Below are 24,543 nucleotides of genomic sequence, written 5' to 3' on the forward strand. Positions count from 1 at the left end.
GTGAAACGTGGGGCGAGCTGCTACGAAATCCCTCCTTATCCCAGCCTGTCTTCACTTATTCCCTCTGGCTGGCTCAGGTATTCATTCTGACTCGAGGGGGTTAGGACCTATGAGTCTTCAGCGTGGCTTCTTGTCCTAGTGAACTCATTACAGCTGCACAGTCAGGCCGAGGGTGCAGGCACCATGAGTACTCCTGCCGTGCAGGGGGAAGGCCTCGGGCAGAGAGGTTGGCGGTTCAGGCAGAGCCAGGATTTGAACCCAGACAGTCTGACTCCAAAGCCTTCCCTTTTACCCCATGAACGAGGCCCTGGCCCTTGACGGAGGATTTACACCAAATCAGTAGGTGGTGGCAACCCCTCCTGCCCCGTCTCTCAGCCTATAGTCTGATCTGGCAGAGGCCGGGTGCTTTGGGCCTTCGGCGTTGTTCACCTTTAATCTGCACCCACATCCCCATGTGCAGTTATATCTGCTCTATGCCACACCCAGCTAGGGACTACTTGGGGGTGACTCCACCTCCATTCTCATGGAAAACAGCCCAGCTGCACAACCCCGGAGCCTTAGCTGGACGTCCACCCTCCGACCTCTGCCCTTTTCCCCTTGATGCGTGCTGCAGAGGGTTGGCTGTAGTGCCCCAAAGCCACCCCCTGCAACAGACACATTACCCTAGGAAACAACCTGGGCAGTCCCCGTCATGGGGAGAAGAAGGCTGCCAGAGTCCCAGTCACAGACGGGACAGGCAGCTTTGCAGAGTGCCTGGGGTGGCCCCCTGGTGCCGTAGTCTGGCCAGTTCGGTCTCAGGGTAGAGGGGAGAAGATTTTCAGCCTCAGAGGTCACAATTCAAGATGGACACACTAGGGAAAGCTCTGCCTACCCCCAGCCCCAGCCCCCCACCACTTGGTTACCTGAAGCACTTGGGGGGTGGTAAGAGCTCCATTCATTCATCCCACGTGGGGCTGGCTGAGAGGAGAGGAGTCAGGAGCCCCGGGTTGCTGATCCTGTGTGACGTTAAGTCCTTTTGCCTCTCTCCACTCAGTTTTCTCAGCTGGCAAATGAGGAGAAACTATTAGCTATCCAATAGTTCGAAGGGTCCACCAGTGGCTAAGAAAACAAGGCTCCTGCCTGTATGGTGTTGATGTAGTGAAGCAGGGGGAGACGAGAAAGAGAAAAAAACAACTTCAGTTAAAGTTAAGTGCTATGGAGAAAACAACTACAAATTGAGCTGTTGGAATGGGGGAGGCACTTTTTGGTCTCAGTGGCTGGGCGTTACTCCAGCTTTCTGCCCCCAGAGGCCAAATGCCCTCCAGAGACTCCCACCTCAAACGCTCATGATACCCTGGTGAAGGACCTGGGGTCGGTGGGGAAGGTGGGGAGAGGTGTCTCCGTTAGCGTGGTCAGTGAGGTGACCACATGATGAGGAGGCGACAATCAGGGATGAAGGGACAGCAAGGGCCCTGGAGGGGAGAGCTGGGCACATTCAGGGAGGAGAGCAGCGTGGCCAGAGGCTGGTGGGTGAGGCAGGAGGGCAGCGCCATCTCAGGGGAGTGCTGAGGGCTGGGGGAGGCCAGACTCACTCCCAGGGCCGTGGGGAGGAAGCCGAGGGCAGCCCCCTTGGGGTGGGGGGGCAGATATGTGAAGCCCCTTTTCCTCCCGAGTTCCCGGGCCTCAGGCCTCACGCAGTGTGTCTCTGCCTGTCCCCCCTGCAGACCTCTACTGTACCCTGGAGGTGGATTCCTTTGGCTATTTTGTCAGCAAAGCCAAAACCAGGGTATTTCGGGACACGACAGAGCCCAAGTGGGACGAGGTGAGTGGAGGGGGCTGATGTCCCCACAGGGACCACCGAGCTTGTCACTGACCGTGCCACCCCACTCCCTGTGCTGATCACGTCCTGTTGGCTGGGGGCGGCTGGGTCTGCCCAACCCCTCGGCCCCTCCTCTGACTTCGGACCGCATGTTGCTGCCCAGACGCGGGGTTTCAGCTCAGGCCCCAGACGCCACTTCATCAGTGATAGGGAGGCGTCCAGAGCCCCAGAACGTGAGCACGCTGCTCCGTGCCTCATGGTGTGGTCCTGCGGGCTTCTCAGCCTTGCAAAGTGGGGGCCGCCACCTGCCAGGAAGCCACATCCCCCCGCTTCCGAGGTTTAGGACCCTTGTTCCATCTTCCCTCAGGAGTTCGAGATTGAACTGGAGGGCTCTCAGTCCCTGAGGATCCTGTGCTACGAGAAGTGCTACGACAAGACCAAGGTCAACAAGGACAACAACGAGATCGTGGACAAGATCATGGGCAAAGGGCAGATCCAGGTGAGCGTCCAGGTGCAGCCGGGGCACCAAGGCAGGGCTTGGGGAGCTGCCAGGCGGTGGTGCCAGTTGGGAAGGCATCTTTGTCAGGTGCCTTCTTGGTCAAGGTGCTTGGCCTTTCTTGACTCGGGCTCAGAGCTGATTTGAGAAAAGTTTCCCTGTGTGCTGGTTCTCGCCTGCTGGAGGTGACATCCTGTCCTAGCCCCAGACGCCTGTGTACGCCTGGCTCCTTGGGCTTCCGCACCTGGCTCGGGTGGGTCGTCCATACTCCTGCAGGATGGACTCGGGGGATGGCAGCTCCCTCTTTTTTCACTCCCCAACTCTAGTCCACTGGTGGCTTTCCCCAGGAGCACCGTGCTAAGGGATCAGAAGCTCTGTGAGTGCTGTGTTTGATTCACAGCATCTGTTGTAAGGTGTGAGGCCCCAGCATTTGGACAGGCTCAGGATCTGCTGGGTTGTTGAGGGTTGGTCTCTGACTTGTCACTAGGGTTGCTGGGCCTTACTCCCCTGTCCCTAGTGTTGCTTGGCTTAGGATTGGTTTGCGGCTATCGGCGGAAGCAGGTCCTGAGTCGGTTTCAGAGTGTACGTGCCTCAGCTGTGTTTCTTGGTACCCTGTTAATGTACATGGGGAAGGGGTCCTTGTCTGCAGCCTGTATCTCTGGAAATTCTTCCGGGTTCGAAGGTAGCTGTTGTTCAGTCACCTGTGACAAGGACGCAGACACAGGCAGGCATGAAGCCATCCACACTCCACTGGTACCTTGTGTGGCCTCACACTTTGACACAAGGTGGCCTGGTTTGGGGGTAGATTCTGTGTCTGTGAAATCAAGGGAAACAGTAACTGGCACACACAGGGACTGAGCCATGGGCATTAGGTGCTCCGGGCTTATTAACAGTTATGTCAGACAAAATCTGGGCACAGAGAGCTGAAAGATTTTTATTTTATTTTATTTTTTTTATTTTTGCAGGAAGTATTTGTTCTCTGATGCTTTGTTGAGGCTTTAGGGTTTGGGTATTGGCTCTTAGTAGCATTGCCCCTTGGGTCCTGCGTGGGCCTCCTCCTCCCCCAATCTGTCTCAGGCTCTAGTGTTTGAAGAGGGGTGGCTCCACTTGGTGGGGTCCTGGCTGTCTGCCTCATGTCGCCCCATGTTCCTAAACACATCTTTTCCTAACGCTGTGGGACCTGCGCCCCACTCTGTAGCACTGTCTCCAGGGAGATGGTGTTGCCAGGCAACTGTAAGTGGGTCCTTCATTATTTTATTCTTTATTTAGGAAATGAGGGCTGAAGAGCGAAAACTCTCTAAGTTCAGTCCTGGGGAACTACTTCCTGCAGGGGTAAGGAGAGGGGGTTCCATCTCCACATTCCTGGCCTGGCAGGAGTGACAGGCAGGATGAGGTCCTGGGTTGGCCTGTCCGGCCCCGGGAGATACTCAGCTAAGAAACATGATCAGTTTCTATGTGCCCGGGCCGTTGGTGGCTGTGGAATAGAAGAGTTAAAAAGAATGTCCAGCACAACCACTCAGCAGGTCCCCTGGGCCCTGACCCCTCCGGAACCCAGATTCCAGGTCTTGATGGCGTCGCCTCCACCTGGACTTCCAGCCCTATTGCTTCCTCTTTCTCACTTCTATCCGCTGCACCAGCCCCAGGGGAAACACCATAAATCATTACATCTTGGAGACAGGAGCAGATGGAGGCGGTGGGGGAAGGGGAGGAAGCCAGGTTATGTTTGGCAAAGCAGAAAGCACAGTCTGGTAAGGAGAATGTTTCTGTGTTTAAGCTTCGAGGAATGTTAAATGCCTGGGAGTTGATATTAAAAGAAACACAAACCTTCCTGCTGCCAGCTGACCTGGGCCTGCGAGCGGCCAGTTCAGAGCCAGCGTCCTCTGGAGGGCTTTGAAGTCCCCCAGCCCTCGGCTCCCCAAGGTGCAGCCTTGGTGCAGCGCTTGGCCCTCAGCCATGGAGCTGTCTTCCTGGCCTTCCATGGAATTGGGGAGGGGGAGGGGTGTCCTCAGTGAAGTCCGTGCCTTGTGAAGTCCGGATCACCCTGTGACTGTCCTCGGAGACACCAAGGATGACCAGGCTGCGGAGAGAGCCTGCACCCAGCCATTCCCACGTGACCTGGCCCCACAGAGCCCTGGGACAGTCTGTTCCCACAGCTTGCTGCCACCTCCCTTCCTGTCACGTGTCCAGGGTAGGGGATGTGGCTGTCGGTTCTGCTCCCCTTCAGCACGCACCAAGGATGGAGCTAAAGGCGGCCTGGTAGTCGGGGCCGAGTCCTTGGGGACGTTTAGGTGGCCTGAAGAAAAGGCAGGGAGGGAAGGCCTACCCTTGGTGCCCCACCCCCGCCTCTTTCTAGGCCCCTCTGGCTCAGCCCTCCAGAGAACATCAAGGGACCTCATTTCCTAAACTGCAGGCATTGCTCCAATACAAGTTTTCCTGCCCAAGTTTGCTTGATAGGGCCGTGGGGCCAGGGACTCTGGAGCAGTGGGCTGGCGGGGGGGCAGCATTTAGTGACAGACAGAGGGCGGTGCTAATTACCAACATGTGTGTCCAGCTCTCGCGCTCTTGGAGGCCCTTTTCCAACATTGTCTCGTGACCCTTGCAACAGGTCTCCAAGGAAAATGACAGTTGTATCCTCCCCGTTTTACAGACGTGCTTAGAGTGTACAGGGAAAGCCATGCTCTCTCCTTTGTGCTGTGTCTCTGTGTCCCAGCTCTTTATCAGGGACTCTCCCAGCCTGGGTGAAGGCTCTGGCCTCGCTAGTGGCCTGGAAGGGCAGTCGGGTGGTATTCCGCCCCAGCGTCCTGCTTTGTGGCATAAGGTGAGCCTCAGGCTCCTTCTGCCTGGAGTCCTCTTACCTTTGGGCAGGGGACAGTTCTTTGCCATGCACCTGGAGAGAGGCGTGCATGAAAAAGAGCCAGGGGATGGGGCCTTCCTGTGCACGTGCAGCGTGCGCAGCTTGGGCCGGCTGCTCCGTGTGGTGCAGGGGCGTGGCCTCAAGGAATCGACTGCCAGGTTGGAAGACAAACGTATAGATATACTTCAAGCCACTAGAGAACAAGGCAAGACGGCAGCAACGGTGGTGATTACATCCATCAGAGAGCTGACTGTGAGCCCTGGGCTGATGCTCATAGCGTTATCTCCGGGGAGCTTCAGAGTACCCTATGTAGTAGGAAAGTTTTCACAGTTTTCAAGATGAGAAAGCTGAGACATAAAGGACTAAGTAACCTCTCTAAGGCAGGGTAGCCATGCAGGCAGGGCAGCCGGGACTGGAGGCAGGCTCGGACCAGGCCAGGCCTTGCCCTCTGCTGGTGCTCTCCGGTCTCCCATGTTCCAAACGTAGTAAGAGGAAATCTGAGCCAAAGGGAGTCAAAGAAGGAAAGAGCCTCGTAGGCTGGAGTTAGGGAGGCTTCCAGGAGGAGGTGGAGCGAGAGGGATTTGAGAACACTGGGGTTTTAATTCCAAAAGCAATGTTTGTATTAGAGAGAGAACTGCAATAGTAGTAGATTGACTTGAAACATAATCACCAACCATCCCTACTCCTACTCCTCTGGAACAGCCATTTTATTTTGTGCCTTTCCCCTTCCTCGAGTATACAAAATTTTATATGGTTTAATCACAGGGTATATTTTGTATTTTTCCTTTTTTCATGTATCATCATAAATCTCTTTTTCTAAGGCTGTATGTAGTCTTTATAATTACCTTCTGTGTTTCAATGTCAAAAGTACTTCATACGCTTTATCAAAGTCATTTTCCATAGTGACCAGCGCATGAATTGCTGTTTAGAGGCTCTTTGTTGTTCCAGCAAGGTGGCAGGCTCTGGCTCAGCAGAAAGGAGTGGTGGGCGTTCGGAGCAGGGAGGCAGGAATGCACAGGGAGTATCCCAGGAAATTCAGGAGCCTGCCTGCCCTGAGCAGGAGAGCTTGTGAGCAAGAAAGTAAGAGGGAGAGTGAAGGAATGAAGAAAAGAAGAGGACCTGTAGAGTTTTAGGCCAGAAGGAATCCTAGGGGGCATTGAATCCAATCTTGTTTTGGGGGAAGAAGAAAACAGACCAGAAAGGGGGGTGACATGGCCACAGTCACACAGCTCATTAGTGACTGAGCACCAGCTCCAAATCCGGGAACCCAGTTCAGGTTGGCCACGCGTGGTCTGCTGCTGGACGGATGAGTAACAAATACTCCTAGATAGGGCAGGGCAGACTGGGATGTCAGTCTGTGACCCTCAGCGGTTTGTCCTTTGTCACTGCAAATTTAGTCTCAGATCCCACCAGCTTGGTGCATTTCTCCTCCTCCAGGCTCAGGAATCCTCCCTTTCTTCCCCAGACTTAAGGGGCTGCACCTTGACTCTCCATCAGCCCCCCCAACCCCCACCACTGCCTGCCTCCTCCTTGCTGCCCCACCCCTGCCTGGCGCAGGAACAGCTCAGCCAGGAGACCCCCCTTCTTCCGCCTTGCCTCCCTGGCCCTGGGGGACTGCAGTGTATTTATCCCAGTCTATTTCCAACCTCCGCTGCTCCAGGCTCCAGATGTGCTGTTCCTAACTGGGACCCACCCGCTGGCTGATTAGCGTATTCCCAGGGTCTAGCCCTTGTTGGCTGGCTGGGCCAGAGGGGAGAGCTCTTCCCGAGGACCTCACAGCTCAGTTCCTGCCACCAACTCCAGACTAGAAAAGCGCCTGAGACCTAGGAGTTACCTAGGCCAGAAGAGTCTCTCCAGGCCCCGGCTCTCTCGTTCCCAGCTCAGCCACAAGCCTGGGGCTCACCTCCCGACCCTCCCGCCCCCTCCCTGTCTATTCCCTGCCTCCAGGGTGCGAGGTACCTTCACTTTCCCAGGAACCTTCCGGGGCAGCCCTCCCTGCGAGGCAGTGGTTAAGTCCCGGGGTGGGAGGGAGCGGGGTTTCGGGCCAACAAGGAAGCTCCGGCCACCCAGCCCTGGGATGGGAGCACCCCTTCATCCCCCATTGCCAAGTTCAGGCCTGATAGGAGGCCTTCCCTCCTGCAGCTTGAAGCCCGTGTCTGAAGAGGAAAGGGGGGTAATTTCTTCGCCATCCTTGACCTGACCACTTGGAAGCCAGGAGGAGTCAATGAAACTCAGGCGTTCACAGAGCCCAGATTGGCAAATCTGAGTATCTAGACCCTGTTACTTGGTTTCTCACTTGTGGTGACATGCATACCATTAAATTTACCATCTTAATAATGTTTAGGTGTACAATTCAGTGGCATTAAGTACGTTCACATTGTTGTGTAACCACCACCGCACTTCATCTCCAGAGCCGTTCATCTTCCCAGGCTGAAATGCTGCCCGTTCAGCAGTACTTCCCCAACCCCCTCCCCACTCCGCGGGCAGCCACCGTCTACCTCCTGTCTCTGTGAACCTGACCCCGCTAGGAACCTTATGTAAGTGGAATCATACAGTATTTGCTTGTTTGTGACTGGCTGTTTCACTTAGCATAATGTCTTTAAGGTTTATCCCTGCAACCTGTATCATATTTCCTTTTTTTTTTTTTAAGGCTGAATAACCTATGTATACACCACATTCTGTTTATTTATTCATTTGTCATAGACATTGGGGGGGTTTCCACCTTAGACTTTCTTACTTTTAAGTGAGAGAAAAAGCCTGGTCTCTGACAATGGAGACTTCATGACCTTCCCTCCAGACCTGGGGGCGTCCTCCCTTCTCCCCCCACCCCCAACGGCTCATCCCTCTCCAGTTGAAACAGGAGAGCAGGGCCCCACGACCCCAGAGCACACTGGTCACCATTAACTTCTTCTAGTTGTGGGAAGCAGTATGCCCCCACCGTCCCCCCAGGCACTTACCTCCTCGACCCGCCTTTCCGCAGCTCCCTTGCCACCCTCCCCTCAGTCTGCCAGTTGGATGTGTTGAGGGTGGAGTCTGGTTACCCGGCACTGTGTGAAAAGCGCTGGGCTGAGGGCTCAGTTTCTGTTTCTACGCTTGTTAAATGGGGACAATTGTCCCCGCTCCGCCTTCATCACCAGCTTGTTGTGAGGCTCAAAGCACGGAATGCACCTCAAAGGGCTAGTCAGAGCTGTGACATGCACACCCCTGTTGTCACTCATTTATGCACCCTTCTCCGCCATGGAGCATGTGGTGACAGTGAAGTAAACAGACGAGGGTTCTGACCATTCAGCCAGTGTTGGCACGGCTTTGAGGCCAGACAGATCTGGGGGTGAGAGTCAAGCTCTCCCTATTCATTAGTTGGGAGAGTGGGAGAAGTTACTCTACCTCTCTGAGCCTCCGTTTCCAAACTCACCTGTAAAATGGGCTCTGATGAGTGTTGAATGTGAAAGTCCAAGGCCTGGCATAGTCAGTACTCGCCTGGTGATGGTGGCCTTTTGACCATGTGGCAGTGCACTGTCTTCTGAATTCCTGCAGGGGTTCTGAGTGTGCCTCGTCAAGCAGCCCCCTACCCCCAAAGGCTGTTACCTGCAAGCGACCCTCCTGTGTTTGGGCCTTTGGCTGGTTGAGGTAATATCTATTTCCTTAAGCAGATGGAGTCAGGCAGCTCCGATGAACCGACATCAGCAGGCTGGGACGTCAAGGTTAGGACCCTCATTGCCGGCCAGCCCAGGGTTTTCCTGCCTTGAGCCCTGGGGCTGAGCAGCTCTGGGCTTGTCCCCTTGGTGCTGCGCTCAGCTCGGTGCAGTGCAGCCAGTTGCAGGCACAGAGCGGGAGGGGCTGGAGACAAGGGGCCATTGTCGGCGGGGAGCTGCTTCTGGTTTCAGTTACCCTGCGGAGTGAGGAAACTCAGAGTGGGCGTGGGTCAGGAGCCTGCTAGGGCAGCAGTCGATGGCTCCCCCACGCCAGGTCCCTCCCTCTGGCCCCTGAAGGGTCTGTTGTCCCCGCTTGACGGTCAAGTGTGCCAGCTTTATTGCCCTAGGAGCCAAGGCTCTGGGGCATTGGCCTGCTTGACCCAAAACCCCTTCCAGTTCTGGTCCAGCGCTGGGACCACGAGGTGCTTGGGCCCTCCCCTGGTGGAATGACAGGCCTTAACGTGGGTCCTTGATGCCTTCTCCTGTGCGTCGTGTGGGCCACACTGACTACAGCTGCCCCGGGCCCCTGGGTGTGGCCTGGCTTTGACTAGGAACGGTGGGGCGGCAGCTGTGAGGAAGCATTGGCCCGTCAGGCTGGCCAAGGAGCTTTCCCCGTAACCCCCAGCCGGGCACCTGTGAACCCAGGCAGCTCCCTGCCCAGGACACCAAAGTGGCCACGCTGGCTGTGGCTTTCCAGCCTCTTCCCTGGAAGATGGACCCTTTCCTTCCCACCCCCACCCCCGGCCTGGACCAGATGTGCACAGCCAAGGGGAGCATCTGCCTCTGGAGTTTGAGTTTTACGTCCCCGCTGCTCTCAGAGCAGGCCCATGTGGCGGCCGTTGTCACCACTGTGCCAGCCCAGAGGAAGGGGGCGGTCGATCGCCAGGACCGGTCCCCTCCCCATCTCAGGCACTACCTCCTCCCAGGGGCCCTGGTGACTGCAGCCATTGTCCTGCCCGGGCCCCGCCCACCCCAGCTGTTTCAGACCATTTGTTCTCCTGCTCCCCACCTGCTGTCCTTCTTCAAGGCAGGTCTCAACACTGCCTCCTCGATGCCCCGTTATACTTGGATGCAGGCAGCAGGAAGGGGGAAAGCCAGGGGCAGGGTCCCTTGAGAGAGCCCCCCTGCTGTCCAAAGGCTTTCCCAAACTGCAGCATAACCTCTCCTCATCCCTGCTCAGCCGCCTCCTCCCCCAGGTGTTCCTGATTTGGGAAGCCTAGGTCCGCCCAGGGGATTCTGGAAACAGGAAGCATTCAATATGAAGCAGATGGAGGCTCGAGGCTCCCCCTCTCTCTCCTGCCCCAGCTGGGAATGCCACCTTGGCTGGCAGGCAGGCAGGCTAGGTGCCCGCACCCCGCCCACCTCCGAGGGCTGGGTGACAGGCAGAGAAGCTGATCCAGGACCTCGGGAAATGATTCCTCAGACCCTGAGAACATTCGGCCTCTCAGCAAAGCACAGGAGGGATGCTGTCCTCACAGCTCTGGGACTGGGGGCTCCTCGACTTGGGCAGAAGACCCAGCTTGAAGTGTCCTCTTCGAGTGCGTCCTCTCGAGCCTGTGTATTAAATGAGTCCACACAGGTGGCGGTGCCTGGCATACAGCACGCTCTCAGTATGGCTGGTCTCCCTGCAAGGGAGGCTGCAACGTCAGTCCTCCTAGAAATCAAAAAAACTAGTCCCTGAGAATGACTCACTTATGACTCCCCCCCCCCCCCAAAACATTTGAGGAAAGGACCTAGCAGAGGAATTGCCAGGGACCTCCCTGACTGAGGGCTGAGGCTGGACGTGAATGCCGGGGTGGGCAGGCGGCGGGGGGGACACTTTAGCGGGGGTCTGCCAACACTTCACTGCAGGGGCTGCAGGGCCTGCCGTGGCCCTCACTGTTGGCCCAGCCTTTGCCGTAGGCAGTTGTGGGCAGTGGTGGCACTTGGCGAGGGTCTGACCCCCAGGCGCAGCTTCTCCCCAGGGGCTGGGGCAGGTACAGCCCAACTGTAACCTTGGAGGAAAGAGCTGAGCTGCTCTGGCTTTTGGGCCAAGGTGACCCAGAAGACGCCAGCCTGACTGGCTGGATGAGATGAGTGTCCCCCCCATCACAAGGCCACCGAGGGAAACTCACACCAGCAAAGCCGAGGGGCAGAGTTTTCCGAGAGCAGAGAGAGCAGAGGTAACCTGGGCGTTTCATCCAGGAGTCTGCCCGGGAGTTTCCTTTAGAAAGTCCCTAGGCTTCCAGCCTCTGCACCTGCTCCACCGGCAGGGAGAGTGAGCCCCAGGGCCCGTGGTCAAGGGAAGCAGCGGTTCTCATGAGGACTGTCCATCGGCAATGCTCACAGCCCATCCCCTCAAAAGGAGGGTCGGCGCCCTCAGCTTCTGCCTGCAGAGCTTGGGGGTTACTGGGAGGGCCCCGAAGCACCATGGCAGGGCGTGGCGGACAGAGGCGGTGTGAGCAGATAAGGTCCCGTATCCTCGCTTCAGTTGGGGACCTCACTCCCTGCTTTTATCTGATTGGGAGGCAGGGAGACTTTGGCATAAGATTTCATTTGAAAAGAAAGGTGGGGAGTGTCCTTTGCTATTAAAAAAAAAAAAAAAAAAGACTATCTGGTCCAAGCTCCTGTTTTGACAGGTGTGGAAAGTGAGCCCAGTGAGAGAAAGTGGCTGCCGTGTCCCTAGTGACTAGGCAGGATGTGCGGCCAGGTTCTCTGGCTGCCAGGAGCTCAGTTCTCTTCACTTGGAGCTTACAGTTGAGTGGAAAAGAGTTACTTAATAATAGAGAAAGAGGAAAAAAAGCTTGGAGGCTCAGTGGACCGTGACCTTTCAAACCCTCCTGCCTGAGACTGTGTCTTCGACCCCTGAGCTGCGAGGCCCGTGAGGCTCTGGCCACCGGCTGTGCCGGGGGACCCCAGCCACCCCACGTCCTCCCTGTGAGGAGGAGCAGGCCAGCAGCCAGGGCGGTCTGGGCATTGGTCTGGCTGTGAGCTGTGTTGGGAAGGAATGGATGGACACGTGGTGGGTGGGCTCTGTCCACTCTGTTCCTGGGTGGGCATGTTTTAGATGAGCAAGCTGTTCCCAAAGGCTCAAGTGGATTTTCCATCCTTTTCTGTGACCAATATGCCATGAGAATCACTAGGGGTTGCCAGGGACATGCCATCAAGACAGCTCTTCAGGGTGTGTGGGCCCCGGGGCTATTTCAGCCTCTTCAGCCCATCTAGGGCCTCCAAGTACCCACACCATGCCAATGGGGGGTCAAGGCAAGAGGGAGCCTGTGTGGGGAACAGCATGTACTCTGCCCTGTGCCATGAATCGGCGCGGGTCTTTGGGAACGTAGGAGGATCGCAGGACACCTTGGCAGGCTAGGTCTGGGCTTTGGAGCAACTAGCTTTTTAGCTGCCCCTGCCCTGAGACCGTGCCAGGCACACCTTAAACCTGCAGTCCACCTCGGAACCTGCTTCCCACCCCCACCCTGGGCATCCATCTAAAGCCACCCGTAGCCACTTATCTACAGAGCTGAGATTCCAGAGCTTAGAGAATTACATCCCCGTGTGTGCGTAGCTGTTAGCAGGCAGGGTGCCGACGCGGGGAGCTCTGGCCTGGGCTGCCAGATCGCTCCCATCGCTGACAGTTACCTCCTTGGAGGGGGATCAGTGGTGAGGCACCCAAGGCTTGGTTTGGCCAGATTAGATTGTGACCTGTTCAAGGTCCTCCCCAACCTGGCAGTGCTGAGGATCTATTCAACAACGGACTAAGGAATGAATGAGGGAGGGAAAACGTCGTTTCTAGGCTCAGCTCTGCCCTTGGTTGCTCTGACTTTGAGCAAAGGGTTCCTGTCCCTGGGCCTAACGCAGGCGTTGAACATAGCAGATATTCAGAAGGTGGATAGAGAGGAAAACATAAATGGGTCTTGCCTTACTTGCTCATTCTGTGAAGAGCCCTGCCCATCCCATGTGCAGGTTTTGATTAGCATCGGTACAGAACAGGGTGAGAACACACGTTAGGAATGCAGGGATCACAGAGCCGGTCGTCTTCAAGGGACTCTCCCACCCCATCTCCCACAGTTCCCCTGGGACGTGCCACCCTCCCCAGCAGCTCACACACCCCTGCCCGGGCAGGGCCCCGGGGGCCCTCCTGTGCAGCCCGCCCCGTCCCACCGTGTCTCTCCCAGCCCAGACTCCTGGGCCTGTCTTTGGGCAGGAACCTCTGCAGGCTGCCTTCTGCAGCCCCACAGCCTCAGACCCACTTTGATCTCTGCCACCACCTTGCCTCCCTGCCCTGTTCCCTCGGGGCCTGCTCCATGCTGTCCCCAGAGGCTGAGAAGGAACGTCCTTGGTGGACCCCGACCGCGTCCCCCCAGGACTCATCCTCAACATGACCCCAGGCTCCTTGGCTCCCAGGTCCAGCGCCCAGACTGTCCGTGTGGCCCATTGGGGCGCCCCCCTCACTCCAGGCTGTCCTCACTGGGGGGCCTGTGGCCTTGGCCTAGCTAGTCACTCAGAAACCTTTCTTCTTGCCTCAAGTTCTCATTTGATTGGGTACAGGGACAGAGAATTGGGGTCCTAGCTTGGGCCTGAGGGAAGGTGAGTCATCCAGTGGGAAAAAGGAGGTCACTCTGGAGAAGTGGCAGCAACACCCCAAAGTTCTGAGACAGGGCCCTCTTTCTGTGTTCACAGGCTGGAGGGTCTGCCTGAAAGCTGTCCCCTCCCCCGGCTGTCACCCAGGCAGCCCCGGGGGCAACCCCTGCCTCTCCTGCCCACACATCTCAGGCCACATATATTCCTTGTTGGCCTTTTTCTCTCCTGCGCCGCTGCTGGCAATCATGTTAGTGATTTCACCCACTCACCTGTGCCGGGGGGCGGGTCCTGGCCCCAAGGTGTATAGTGCTCCCTGGGTGTAACCCCAGGTCCTGCCCTCTCCTTGGGGTCATCCCCTCTCATGCCCTTGGCAGAGAACCTGGGGAGGGGATGAGAGATGACTGGACGGTCTGCTAGGAATGTTTTTAATTCCAAAGACAGTGACACCTGTTCGTGTAGGCCTTCCCACCCAGGCTCTTTTTATCTAGACAGGAGCCCTTGTGCATCCTCAGAGGCAGGTCCTGCCAGGTGTGGCTGGGCGGAAGGGGTGGGCAGAGGGGAGAGGGGATGTGGTCACTTCCTGGGTGGCCAGGACAGCCTGAGCCTAGCCCATTCAGCAGGGATGAGGAAGGGTCCATGGTGGGGTGGAGGGACCAGGACTCAGATGGCTGCTTTTGAGGAACTTGCTGGGAACATTTGTCTTGTACAAAGCCCCCCTGGAGCCTCTGCTCCTAGACCGTGGTCTCCAGGAAGGACCGAGTCAGACTTGGGGAAGAGAAGGCAAGTTTTTGCTGCCCCCAGAGAGAGCCCTCAGTGGGAGGAAGGGAAAGATGAGCAGCTCAAGGGAACAGCCTCCTAATGGCTACCCATCTGCTAAGGCGCTTATGTCACCATGGAGACTAGCTGGCCATCTTTCATCCAATCAGAACTGGCTTTACCCAGACAAGTGTTGAGCCTGGGGTTCCTAAGACAAGTGTAGAGCTTTGGGGACAGGATCTATTCTGTCCCCCTTCTCCCACACACCTGCAGATGGGGGGGGGGGGCACAGCATTCCCCCAAACTGCATCTTGGGAAATGTGACCCAGATAGAGAGGAGAGGCCTTAGAAAGCCAGCAAGGGGCCAGTTTTGAAGTTAACCAGTCGGTGGTGCCAAGCGCTGACCATGTGTCTGTAGCAGGTGAATGTGGTCAGCAATTATAATGGCACCTTACAGCCAGTTACACAACCAGCAGTTGCGCATTAGCTGGGGGGTGCAGAGTAAAGCTGGGGTGGATGGCCTTCCACAGCGATTTGGACCACGCCAACCCCTCCTCCGCCAGGAGGCCTTCCTGGAGTCCCTCTGTCTAGAAATTTTCCCTCCTTTCTCTAGACTTTCACAGCACTTTATTCATGCTGTTCTTGCAGCTTAAGACTGTATTTCTTTTATATTTGTTTATTTTTAGAGAGAGGGAAAGGGAGGGGGAAAGAGTGGGAGAGAAACAGCAATGTGAGAGAGGCCTCTCGTACACGCCCCGACGGGGGACTGAATCCACAACCTAGCCCTGACTGGGAATCGAACCGATGACCCTTCGCTTTACAGGATGATGCCCAACCACCTGAGCCACACTGGTCAGGGCAAGACTGGATTTCTTGAGGACAAAAACAATGCTTTGTCCTTCTGAGTATGATATAGGGTAGGTGAACAATTAATATGCGCCAAGTACATGAATGCCTTTCTGCCTCCTGTTGAGAGGTGTTTAAGCCCGGGGCTCTTCTCTTCTCTTGGGCTGTCAGCTTTGCCAAATGCAGGCTTTTGATTCATCTCTGTGATTCCTCAGGCCCTGCCCCAGGGCCAGGCACTTAGGACCTCAGTCGAGGTGTCTTGAATGACAGGAGTTGGATGAAGAAATGAGGACTGCAGGGTTGAGCAAAACCTTTCTGGAGGACATGGGCTTTGTGGCAGCTCGGGCGAGGAAGCTGCCTCATGGGGCTGGAGAAAGACTATCGCCAGAGGTGGCACCCAGGTGGCCTGGGAGAGGCAGGCAAGGAGAATGGCCCGGGCCTCAGCTGGGCAGAGGACACAGGTATTTCGCTGCTTCTGTGGGTCTCTTCCCCTTGCCCTTGAGGTGCTGGAAAAGCTGTGTGGCTCAGCCCCATTTAGCTGCAGTGGTTTTGGGCAACTGTAGATGAGGTATGAGGGGGCTCTGCACTGCCTTGGCGGCCCAGCCCCGTCTACGCTGTGCAGAAGGCGGTGTGTGGTGCGGAGCCCTGCAGGGACACCCAGCGCTCAGCAGGGCCCCAGCACCCCGCCTCCCCCGGCCAGGCAGAGGCAGTGCAGGACCAGGTCCTGCCACACCGGACAGCACAGTGGTGAGCACAGAAGCTTCGCAGCCAGCCAGACCTCTGTTCCTGGCCTGGCCTATCATTGAGCACATTGCTCAACTTCTCCATGTCCTCATCTTCCTCAGGTGGAAAATAGGAATGCCAGTACTTCCTTACTAAGTTGGGGGAGCATTAAGTGAGTCAGTCCTTGTGCAGGTTTAGCGTGGTGACCGTTGCATTGTAAACTCTCAGGAAAGGGCAGCTCTTATTATGACCAGGTCTTGGCTATTTGCGGGGATGCCACAAGGCTCCTTGTCTCGGAAAGCACAAGGGCTCTGATATTAAACCCCAAGACCTGGATGCTTGTTGAGACCCAGCACGAGTATTCCAGAGGGGAGGCCAAGGGCTGGTTCTGTGCTCTGACCCACCTGCCCTGGGGTCAACCAAGGGATGTCCTGACTCTGCTCTTTTTCCTGAATGCAAAGAACCAGCCACGCGTCGGTGAAGCCCAGTGGTTGTGAGCACCCAGTGCTTTGGAGATGACCTGGCACTTCCCGGCTACAGCTACGTGACCTCAGGGGAGAGCTTTACCTCCCTTAGCCCCAATCGCATCTATTTTAAAACTGGGACCATGACACCAACATCACAAAAGCTGTGAGGCTTAAACGCAGTCTCTTCAAAGCCGTTTGCAAGGGAACCAGCTCATGACTGGCACGATGAAAATACTGGTTTCCTTCCTACCCTGTGCCTAGCTGTGCATGGTGTCACATTCTAGACACCTCTGACTTTGTGTACCCTCATCATTTGGGGTTCAGGACTGTCTTTTTTCTCTGGAAAACTTGTATTGGAAATTTTTACAGGGCTCCAATTTGCATTGGTACCTTGCAAAACGATTTCACTCCTCACTCTTTGGTTAAAACATTCACCAACTTGATGGTCAAAAACAAGTTCATGCATCTCTAGCCCCCAAGGCACCAGCACAGAGGAGCTGGTGGCCCCTTTGCCAGTGGGCATCCTCCGCCCCTGGCAGCACAAGCCTGTTTTCGGGCTTTTCTGGTGAGTGCGCCGGGCTGTGATTAAAAGTGGCCATGTGAGGAGCAGCTCTTGCTGGGCACCAGTGACCAGTGTCATCCTTGTCTCTTGCTCCTGACCCAAGAGAGGGTCCATAGTAGCCAGTTCCTTCTGGGGCCCCTAAAGCCCAGGAGGCTGCCCCACTGGGGACCTTCCTTATTCTTTGCAGTTGCCACAAGAGATTTGATGGCTAGTACATGCTTGTCTGGCCCCGGCACCAAGTTGGCGTTGAGGGAGGGGCCTTGGCCGGAGTTGGGGGTTAGGATGCAGAACTCCAGGGCGATGCAGACTCTTTTCCCGGATGAGGGCAGCTGTTGATGGCCAAAGCGCAGCTCCTGCCCCTGAGCCCTGGCCCGTGCTCACCCTCCTGGCTCCCAGCAAGCCTCCCTCACCCCTGGCCCCAGGGAGCAGCCCGGTGGTGAAGGGGTTAACCTGGGATCTAGAGGGGAAGGGACTGGATTGTGTTTAGCTGCTTGTCAAACTTTATTTAGTAGGGGCCGGAGGGAGAAAGGCAGGGTCCGTGAGGAGGAGCCCCAGCCTGCCAGGAGTTAAAACCCGGAGGTTGGGTTTTTTTGGAGGGGGCAGCCTCCGTGCCTCTGAGTCACTTCCTTCGGTGGAGGCGGGGACCTCCCCGAGCTGCTCTGGCCGGCCGTCTGTGGCGCACGCACTCAGGCGCCGCGCCGGGACCAGCAGGCAAGGAGAGGGCCCCGCCACCGGGCTCCACCTCGGCAGTCTCCCGGGAGGAGGGACGAGAGGGGAGGAGAAAGCGGAGCCTCGCACCATGCGCTTCCCAGCCCAACTCCAGTAACTACCCGCCGGCGCTGGCGGGGGCTGAGCGCTCCGAACGCTCCCTCTCTGCTTCCCTCTCTGCCGCTGAGCTCTGGTGCCCCTGCCGCTCCCGCGTCCCCGGAGCTGTCGGGGCCAACAGTGGGGCCGCCGGCATGACCGACGTCCTGCCTCAGCCTGACTGTAGCCTGAAGGCGGTGTGCGAGCCCCTGGAGCGCTGCTGCCTGGATCAGCTGGAAGAGCAGGGGAGCAAGCGGCCCCCCAACACAGGCGCCCGGCTCTGGGGCCGTGTGCGCAGCAAGCTGCTCCGCCAAAAGGTGCTGGTGGGGGACCGGACCGGGGCGGGGCGGGCGCGCGGGCCGCGTGGGCTAGAGGAGCTGAGGGAGGCTGGGGGCTGCAGAAGCTCCTGCCTGATGGTGGGGTCCTGGGACAGAACTGGGGTCTGCCTTTAGTCTGCCCTAGTGGCCTTAATATGATGATTGATGCTGGTCCCTGCCCCCACCGCTGACCCTGGCTGCCTTCTCAGCATCTGTCCCTGTCTCAGGAAAAGGGGGTTTGTCCCCTGTGGGAGGGGATTGCCTGGCTTCTGAGTCTCTAGGGGCAGGAATATGAGTGGAGGAGGCAGGGGGCTCCTGGGTTTCAGTGGCCCCTCCTTAGTGTTCAGCCAAGACCCTACCCCGCTGTGTCCAGTCGGCATTACTGGCTGTCCCTTCGGTGAGGGGCACTGACAGTGGCACCTCGACACCATCAACCGTGTGAGGTTTCTTTGTATGGGATGGAGCCTCACCCCCACCAGCGGGGATGGGGGGTGTGCTGGGGAGGCAGGGATGTACGGAGTCTGGGGTCTGTAGGCTGCCTCTTCAGGGACCCCCGGCTGACTGCTGGCCCGGTGCCAGCTGGGCACCAGGCAACTCAGTCCATGTGCTAGGAGTTTCCTGACCCAGCGGGCAGCTCCGACCAAGCTGTGGCAGGGAAAACTGCCCATCCTGCCTGCTGCCCCAGACCTGGGTGGGGATTAAAATCTGAGATAGAAGCGGACTGTCCTGCAGCTGGGCAGGCTGCCTTGGGGCTGGCTTTGGGCCCTGGCATCAGACATCGGAGGAAGAGCCAGACCCAGTGCCTAGCACACAGTGAGTGCTTGATAACTGCAGGCCGAGCTAGCTGCCTGAGCAAGGTGCCGCAGGCTGCCTGACCTGGTGACCAGAGCCGTGCCCTGTCAGGTAGTCATAAGGGAGGCTTTGGCTAGTCTGTGTGGCTAAGGGGGATTTGCAAGTCCTCCTGTAGCTCAAAAGGGGACCCTTTGTGCAAGTCCCCACTGCCAGCCAGCAGAGAGGCTCCTGGCACCTACCAGGAGGAAGTGATCTTGGGCCCATGGGCTCCTGGTCTCGTTTCATCCCCTGCCAATGGGGTTTACTTGACCTCCTAGAGGTGACATCAGTCCTGGAAAGTGCTGGGCAGGGCAGCAACTTGAGCTGTCCTGCATTGGCCGCTGTGTCACCTTCAGCCTCTCTGGGGACCAAGCCAGCAGAGCCCTGCTGGCCTCAGCTGCTCGCAGAGCCCCTCTGTGCTGAGGCAGCTGTCTGTGCCCAGCAGCGCGGAGCCAGTCCCCCGGCACCCCCTTCCCCAAACGCTGCTGAGGCCAGCAGACACCAGCCCAAAGCTCCTTGTCCAATCCTAGACCTTGAGGTTGGCCAGAAACTGACCCAGCAGGCTCCTGGCCCACTGCCAGCTAAATAGAGCCCTTCTGACTTACCTGCGCCTTCGGGGAGGCACCTGGCAGGTAGGGGACAATTTTTAAACCCTAAAATCCCAGACTTTCCTAGACTCTTTTTTTCTTTCCCTGAGTTTTTGCGAACAGCCCAGCCAAGAAGCCACCTCAAGAATTGTTCAGGGGGCTTCGCCTCTGGGGGCGTCTGATGGCTCCCTGTCCCCTGGGGCTCTCAGGGCACGAGGGGCTGGCGGGACAGCAGGCGCTGGGCTGCTGAGCTGCTGAGCTGATCGGCGTCAGTGCAACTGCAGGGTGGCTCTGGCGCTGGGACGCTCTGTGTGGCGGGTGATTCAGTCTCCTAGCCCCTGCTGTGCGACAAAGTATGTCAGTGTCACAGACATAGGGTCTGCACCATGGGTGACAGAGGGACATTCATTCCTCCTGCAGTGCCTGCCTTGCTGTGCCCGTGCTGGTGGGTGGCAGGCCTTCTTGTGGAGCCAGGCCCACTGCCCACTTCCTTTCTTTCCGCAGCTGCATTATTATTATTATTTTTTTTTTTTTTTGCAGAGCAGCAGGCTCCCTGCCAGGAAAGGGGGCCTAGATCAGGTAGCAGCTTACGTGGGATGGGGGAGGGGCACCGGGCACTGCCCAGCCTGGCAGGGGCAGGGCAGGGCAGGGGTCGCCTCCTTAACTTTGCCCTAAGGATTGGGTGCTGGGGATTCCGTAAACACCTGTGGCCCTCCTGCTCGCATTTAACCAAAGATTCATTAAAGGCTGGAGGAGGATGTGTGTGTGACTCATCTGGGGACACTACAGGGGCTGAAGAATCGGTTCAGGTGGCAAAGTGCCAGTATTGACCTGTAGGGAGCCTGGCCCAAGGAATCTGCTGTTGCTGGAAGAGGGGAGGCAGGGACCAACCACTCGCAGGCTTTCCTTTGGGTCCCAAGGGGGCTATGGTTGAGGTTGTTCTTATCCCCAAAGAGAGTTCTGGGGCTGAAGCCTCGTTCCGGCCTCTGACTTGGCAGTTGGTTTGTTGTGCAAGCATTTAGCAGGGCAGACACGTGGCATTTGGGTTTGTGGGTTCTGCCAGTCCTCTTGGTGTTTCAACCTCGCATTTCTACTTTCTTTTTTTTTTTTTCTTTTTAATTTGCTCCAAATCACACTCAAGGAGACCAGGCTCAGTGCCTGCTCTTTCTGCCATCCTCTGTGCTTCTAGATCCTTAGGTTGCACTTTGGACACAGAGAGGCTAAAAGAGGAATCCCGAACCCCACGCCCTGAAGTGTCCACAGGTGTTAATGGGGTTACTTGCGGGAGCCATAGAGGCCTAGCAGGGCCCAGTGAGGCTGGGCCAGAAATACTTGTCTGGGGGCTGTGGTGAGGGCAGGGGAGAAGCTAGGCCCCACTGTCGCCTTTGCAGCCAAAGCTGAGACGTGCCCGCTGAGGCGAGGCCAGATACAGGCTAGAGGTATAGGGAGGCAGGTGGAACCGGCAGGGCCCAGGGGAGTCAGGGAGAGCGGAGGCTGGTTCTACATGACCTTGTCTCTGCTTTGAGAGGTTCCCATGTGGGTCTGAGAAGTCCCTGACTCCAAGGAGCTTCTGTCCAGAAGCTGGAGGCCGGCAAGGCACACTGAGGGGGGTTGCTGCTGAACCCTAGTGAGTTGGTCACTCTCATGGAGTTTGCTCCCTTGGCTTTAAGGAAGGGTCAGAGGTATTACCCAAGGAAGGACAGGATGTGGAGCTGCCTTCGGCCCACTTGTCTGGGGAACCTTAGGGCTCAGGAGGGTCCCTTTCTTTACCTCCTTTTTTTTTTTAAAAGATTTTATTTATTTATTTTTAGAGAGAGAGAGAAACATCATTGTGTGATTGCCTCTTGAGCACCCCCTATTGGGGCCTGGCTCACAACCCAGGCATGTGTCCCAACTGGGAATCAAACCGGCAACTCTTTGATTTGCAGGCCGCGCTCAATCCACTGAGCCACACCAGCCAGGGCCCTTTCTTTCCTTCTTCATTGCCACCACAGGACAGCTCCTGGCCTGCACCCCCAGAGTCTGTCATTTAAATGGACAGTTCTTCCTCACAGGTAGCACCAGTTCTGCAAACCATGCATGTACCCCAAGGCTCACTCAGCCAGCCACTTGCTGCTAAGGGTGCAAGGGTGCTGGGGTCTAAGACAGAGATATGTCTCAAGCTCATTTATTTTATTTCATGAACTGGTTCTGGGCATAAAGAAAGATTGTGAAACCTTGTGCAGCAGACATCCGTCCTGCCCTGGCTGCCCACTGCTCGCTCGACCCTGACCCCTTCCGCCAGCCCCACCTGTCTCCACCTTGTTTGCTGAAGGGAAGGGACCTGCATCCAGTGTCTGCCCCACGCACATGCCCGCCACCCCTCTGGAGCTACCCCTCGGCGGTAGGAGAGGAACAGGGCGCCTCCCGCAGGACTGGAGGACCTCGCAGCCCGCTCGTGTCCTCCGGGGCCTCGGCAGGGCCAGGGCTGGGACCAGGCCAGCTGGAGGCTTGGGGGAGTGGAGTGACCTCCCTGCATTCCTGCAGTCACCATGCTTCTCACAGCGCTCACTCCCTCCCTAGAGAGAGAGGACCTCATTCCTGGGGTCACATTGCTGTCCTCCTGACCCCTGCGCTCCCGCTGCTGCACTAAGCTGCCTCTCCCGAGAGGGCTGTGCGAGTCCTCAGAACAGGAGTCCTTGACGCTGAGTATCCGACAAAGGTTATGGAGCCCTCGCCCAGACACAGAGCCACCCAGACACTTGAATTGTGTGATATTTCTGAGAGGGCCACGGACCCCCCCCAAGTGGGAGACACCTTGCTTGCTCTAAGTGGACTTGGCAAGGTGCTGTTTCTTAGCACCTGGGAAAGTTAGAAAAGGCACTGGCCCTCCACAGCATCTCTGATCCACAGGTGGCTTGGCCGGTCAGCCGTGCTGGGCTTCGTGCCCCAGCTTTTGGATGGCCCTAGACCAGAGGCAGCTGAGCCTGCCAACCAGGGTGGTTCCTGAAAGGCCGATACTGCCTGAGCCCAGGGTTGCGAGGCTGGGAGGCCCCAGGAGGGCACACATTTTGGAAAGAGCCCAGAAACTTCAGGTACTGGTTTGGAGACTTGCCAGGCACTGGTAAGCCCTCTGGGAAGGCCCAGCCCTGTGCTGAGTGGCCCTGCTGGCTGCCCACATTGTCAGGACCTGGTGAGCAGGTGCCAGCTGGGCTTTCTTTTCCCTGTCCACTCATGCTGGGTACAAGAAGAGGGGGCCGTGTTCTGACAGCTCCCCAGGTGCTGGCAGGAAGCCAGGGTCAGCCCTGGATCTGGGTCCCCGTGAGCCTCAGGCTAAGGTCCCACTGTCCTTGGTCTGCAGGTGGGGCCCTAGGGAGGTGGGAAGCAGCCATGGGGGCCACCCTTTGAGATTCCTCTGCAGAGAGGCCGTGAGTGCCCCAGAACCCCACAGTAATTTCCCTGGTCCTGCTTTGGCCGGGGAAATTTTACTCCTAAGCCAGAAGCTGGAATGGCCACTATCCCGGACAGTGGCCCCAGCCAGGGTTGGTGCCTCCGATGTGCGGGGACAGCTACAGCTCCCCTTCCCGTCAGGGCCTTGAAGGCCGCCTCCGTGCTCCGGCCTGCTCCTTGCAGAGCTCCCATCCCTCAGGCCTATGCGGCGCGAGAACCCAGAGTAGGAAGGGCACCAGGCTGGTGGGGCCCATCCTGAGTCTGCTGTTTTAACTTGATGTGTGACCTTGGGCAAATCTTCACCTCTCTGGTTCTCTGGCATCAGCATAAAGAAGGAGCTGTACAGGATGATCCCCTAGATCCAGTTCACATGATGATTCTGGCCATGTCTCAAGATTCCTATTCCTGAGCCTTAACCACTCGACACACTGGGAAAGTCTGGGTGGGAGAGGTCACAGGGCTGCTCCTGGGCCACGGCCAGCCATTCACTGAGCACGGAAGCAGAGAGGCGAGCAGGAATGTGGGCCTGCTCGGCCCCGGCCCCGAAGAGCCCCGGAGGGAAGACACCAGTTCCTCCACCCTCCACATCCCAGTCAGTTCATTTGGCCCCTGAGTATCAATGGGGCACCTTTACTATGCAGGCCACTCCCGAGGTGGCCCGGGCAGAGAGGCCTTGCTCTCACAGAACTTTGTGCCTGCAGGAGGAGTCAGGCAATAAATAAGATTATTTTGGGCTATACAAGTGCAGTAAAGAAAAATTAAACTGGGGCCCTGGCTGGTGTAGCTCAGTGGATTGGGTGTCAGCCTGCAAACTGAAGGGTCGCTGGTTTGATTCCCGGTCAGGGCACATGTCTGGGTTGCAGGCTGGGTCCCCGATTGGGGGTGTGGGAGAAGCAGCCAATTGATGTTTCTCTCCTTCTCTTCCCCTCTCTCTAAAAATAAATAAAATCTTTAAAAAAAGATGAAGAAAATTAATTAAATTGGGTAATGGATTAGAGAGGAATGGGGAGAGAGAGGCCTTGCTTAAAGAGAGAATTTTAAATATTTAAATGCAGGAAGGATTCTCAAAAGATCTGGGACAGTGCGTTCCAGGCTGAGGAGCCCGCAAGACACAGACCCTGCGCTGGGCTGACCGTGGTGTGTTCCGGGGAGACGGAGGCTGTGTGGAGAGTGTAGATCACCTGGGACGGAGCGGGCGGGGGGTTCGGCTTTTAACCTGAGAGCAGCGGGAATTCCCCAGAGCGTCCCCGCCCAGCGCTGGTGATGCCGTCCTGCTCTGAGCGCAGGCTGAGCGCGCGCCAGGCATTGCTCTTAGCTCTGATATGAGGTGGGTGATCACCTACGAGGTGCCATTATTATTAGCCACTCATTTTACATATGGGGAAACTGAGGCTCAGAGGGTGACACAGATGAGGTCATATGAGTGGCCTTGTATAGAATCCTAGGGCTCAAACCCAGGCAACCCGGATCTTGGCCGTCATACCCACCGTCCTGCCAAGGGGGAGGCCCGGAGCCTGCTGGAGCCTGTGGCTGTTCCTCAGCCGTGCAGTTGTCCGGGTGGCCATGGACCCCCTTGGGGGCAGAGCTGTCAGCCCTGGATGGGGCGCTTCTGGATGCAGCGTCCTGCCTGGCAGCCTTGCTGTGCGTGGGGCCAGCCAGCACGCTGTGCGTAGAAATGGGCGGTTACTTTAGCGGACGGCTAGTGAACGTGAGACTCGTGGCTTGCGGGGCCCAGGGAAGAGTCCACTGGGAGGCCCTTCAGCGGGCACAGGCGGTGAGACTGCTGGTGCCTGTCATTCTTACTAACAGGCTCTGTGCCCA

The 24,543-nt window shown here is 57.2% G+C and overlaps 1 protein-coding gene across 4 annotated transcripts in view; it reads left to right on the forward strand.

The window, feature by feature from the left end:
* Positions 1–24,543, forward strand: part of ABR (ABR activator of RhoGEF and GTPase) — a 140,487-nt gene that overhangs the window by 100,508 nt on the left and 15,436 nt on the right. For 3 of the 4 annotated variants that reach the window (XM_054573272.1, XM_054573270.1, XM_054573271.1), the window contains 2 exons: positions 1,704–1,801; positions 2,166–2,297. In XM_054573272.1, the coding sequence (XP_054429247.1) occupies positions 1,704–1,801; positions 2,166–2,297 (230 nt within the window). Of the gene's footprint in view, positions 1–1,703; positions 1,802–2,165; positions 2,298–17,713; positions 17,876–24,543 lie in introns of those variants that run through there. The other variant, XM_054573273.1, reaches the window with a different exon arrangement.

Source organism: Pteronotus mesoamericanus, unplaced genomic scaffold, assembly GCF_021234165.1.
Source record: "Pteronotus mesoamericanus isolate MK-2021 breed Mesoamerican mustached bat unplaced genomic scaffold, CSHL_Meso_final contig_246, whole genome shotgun sequence".
In the NCBI taxonomy this organism is placed as follows: Eukaryota; Metazoa; Chordata; class Mammalia; order Chiroptera; family Mormoopidae; genus Pteronotus; species Pteronotus mesoamericanus.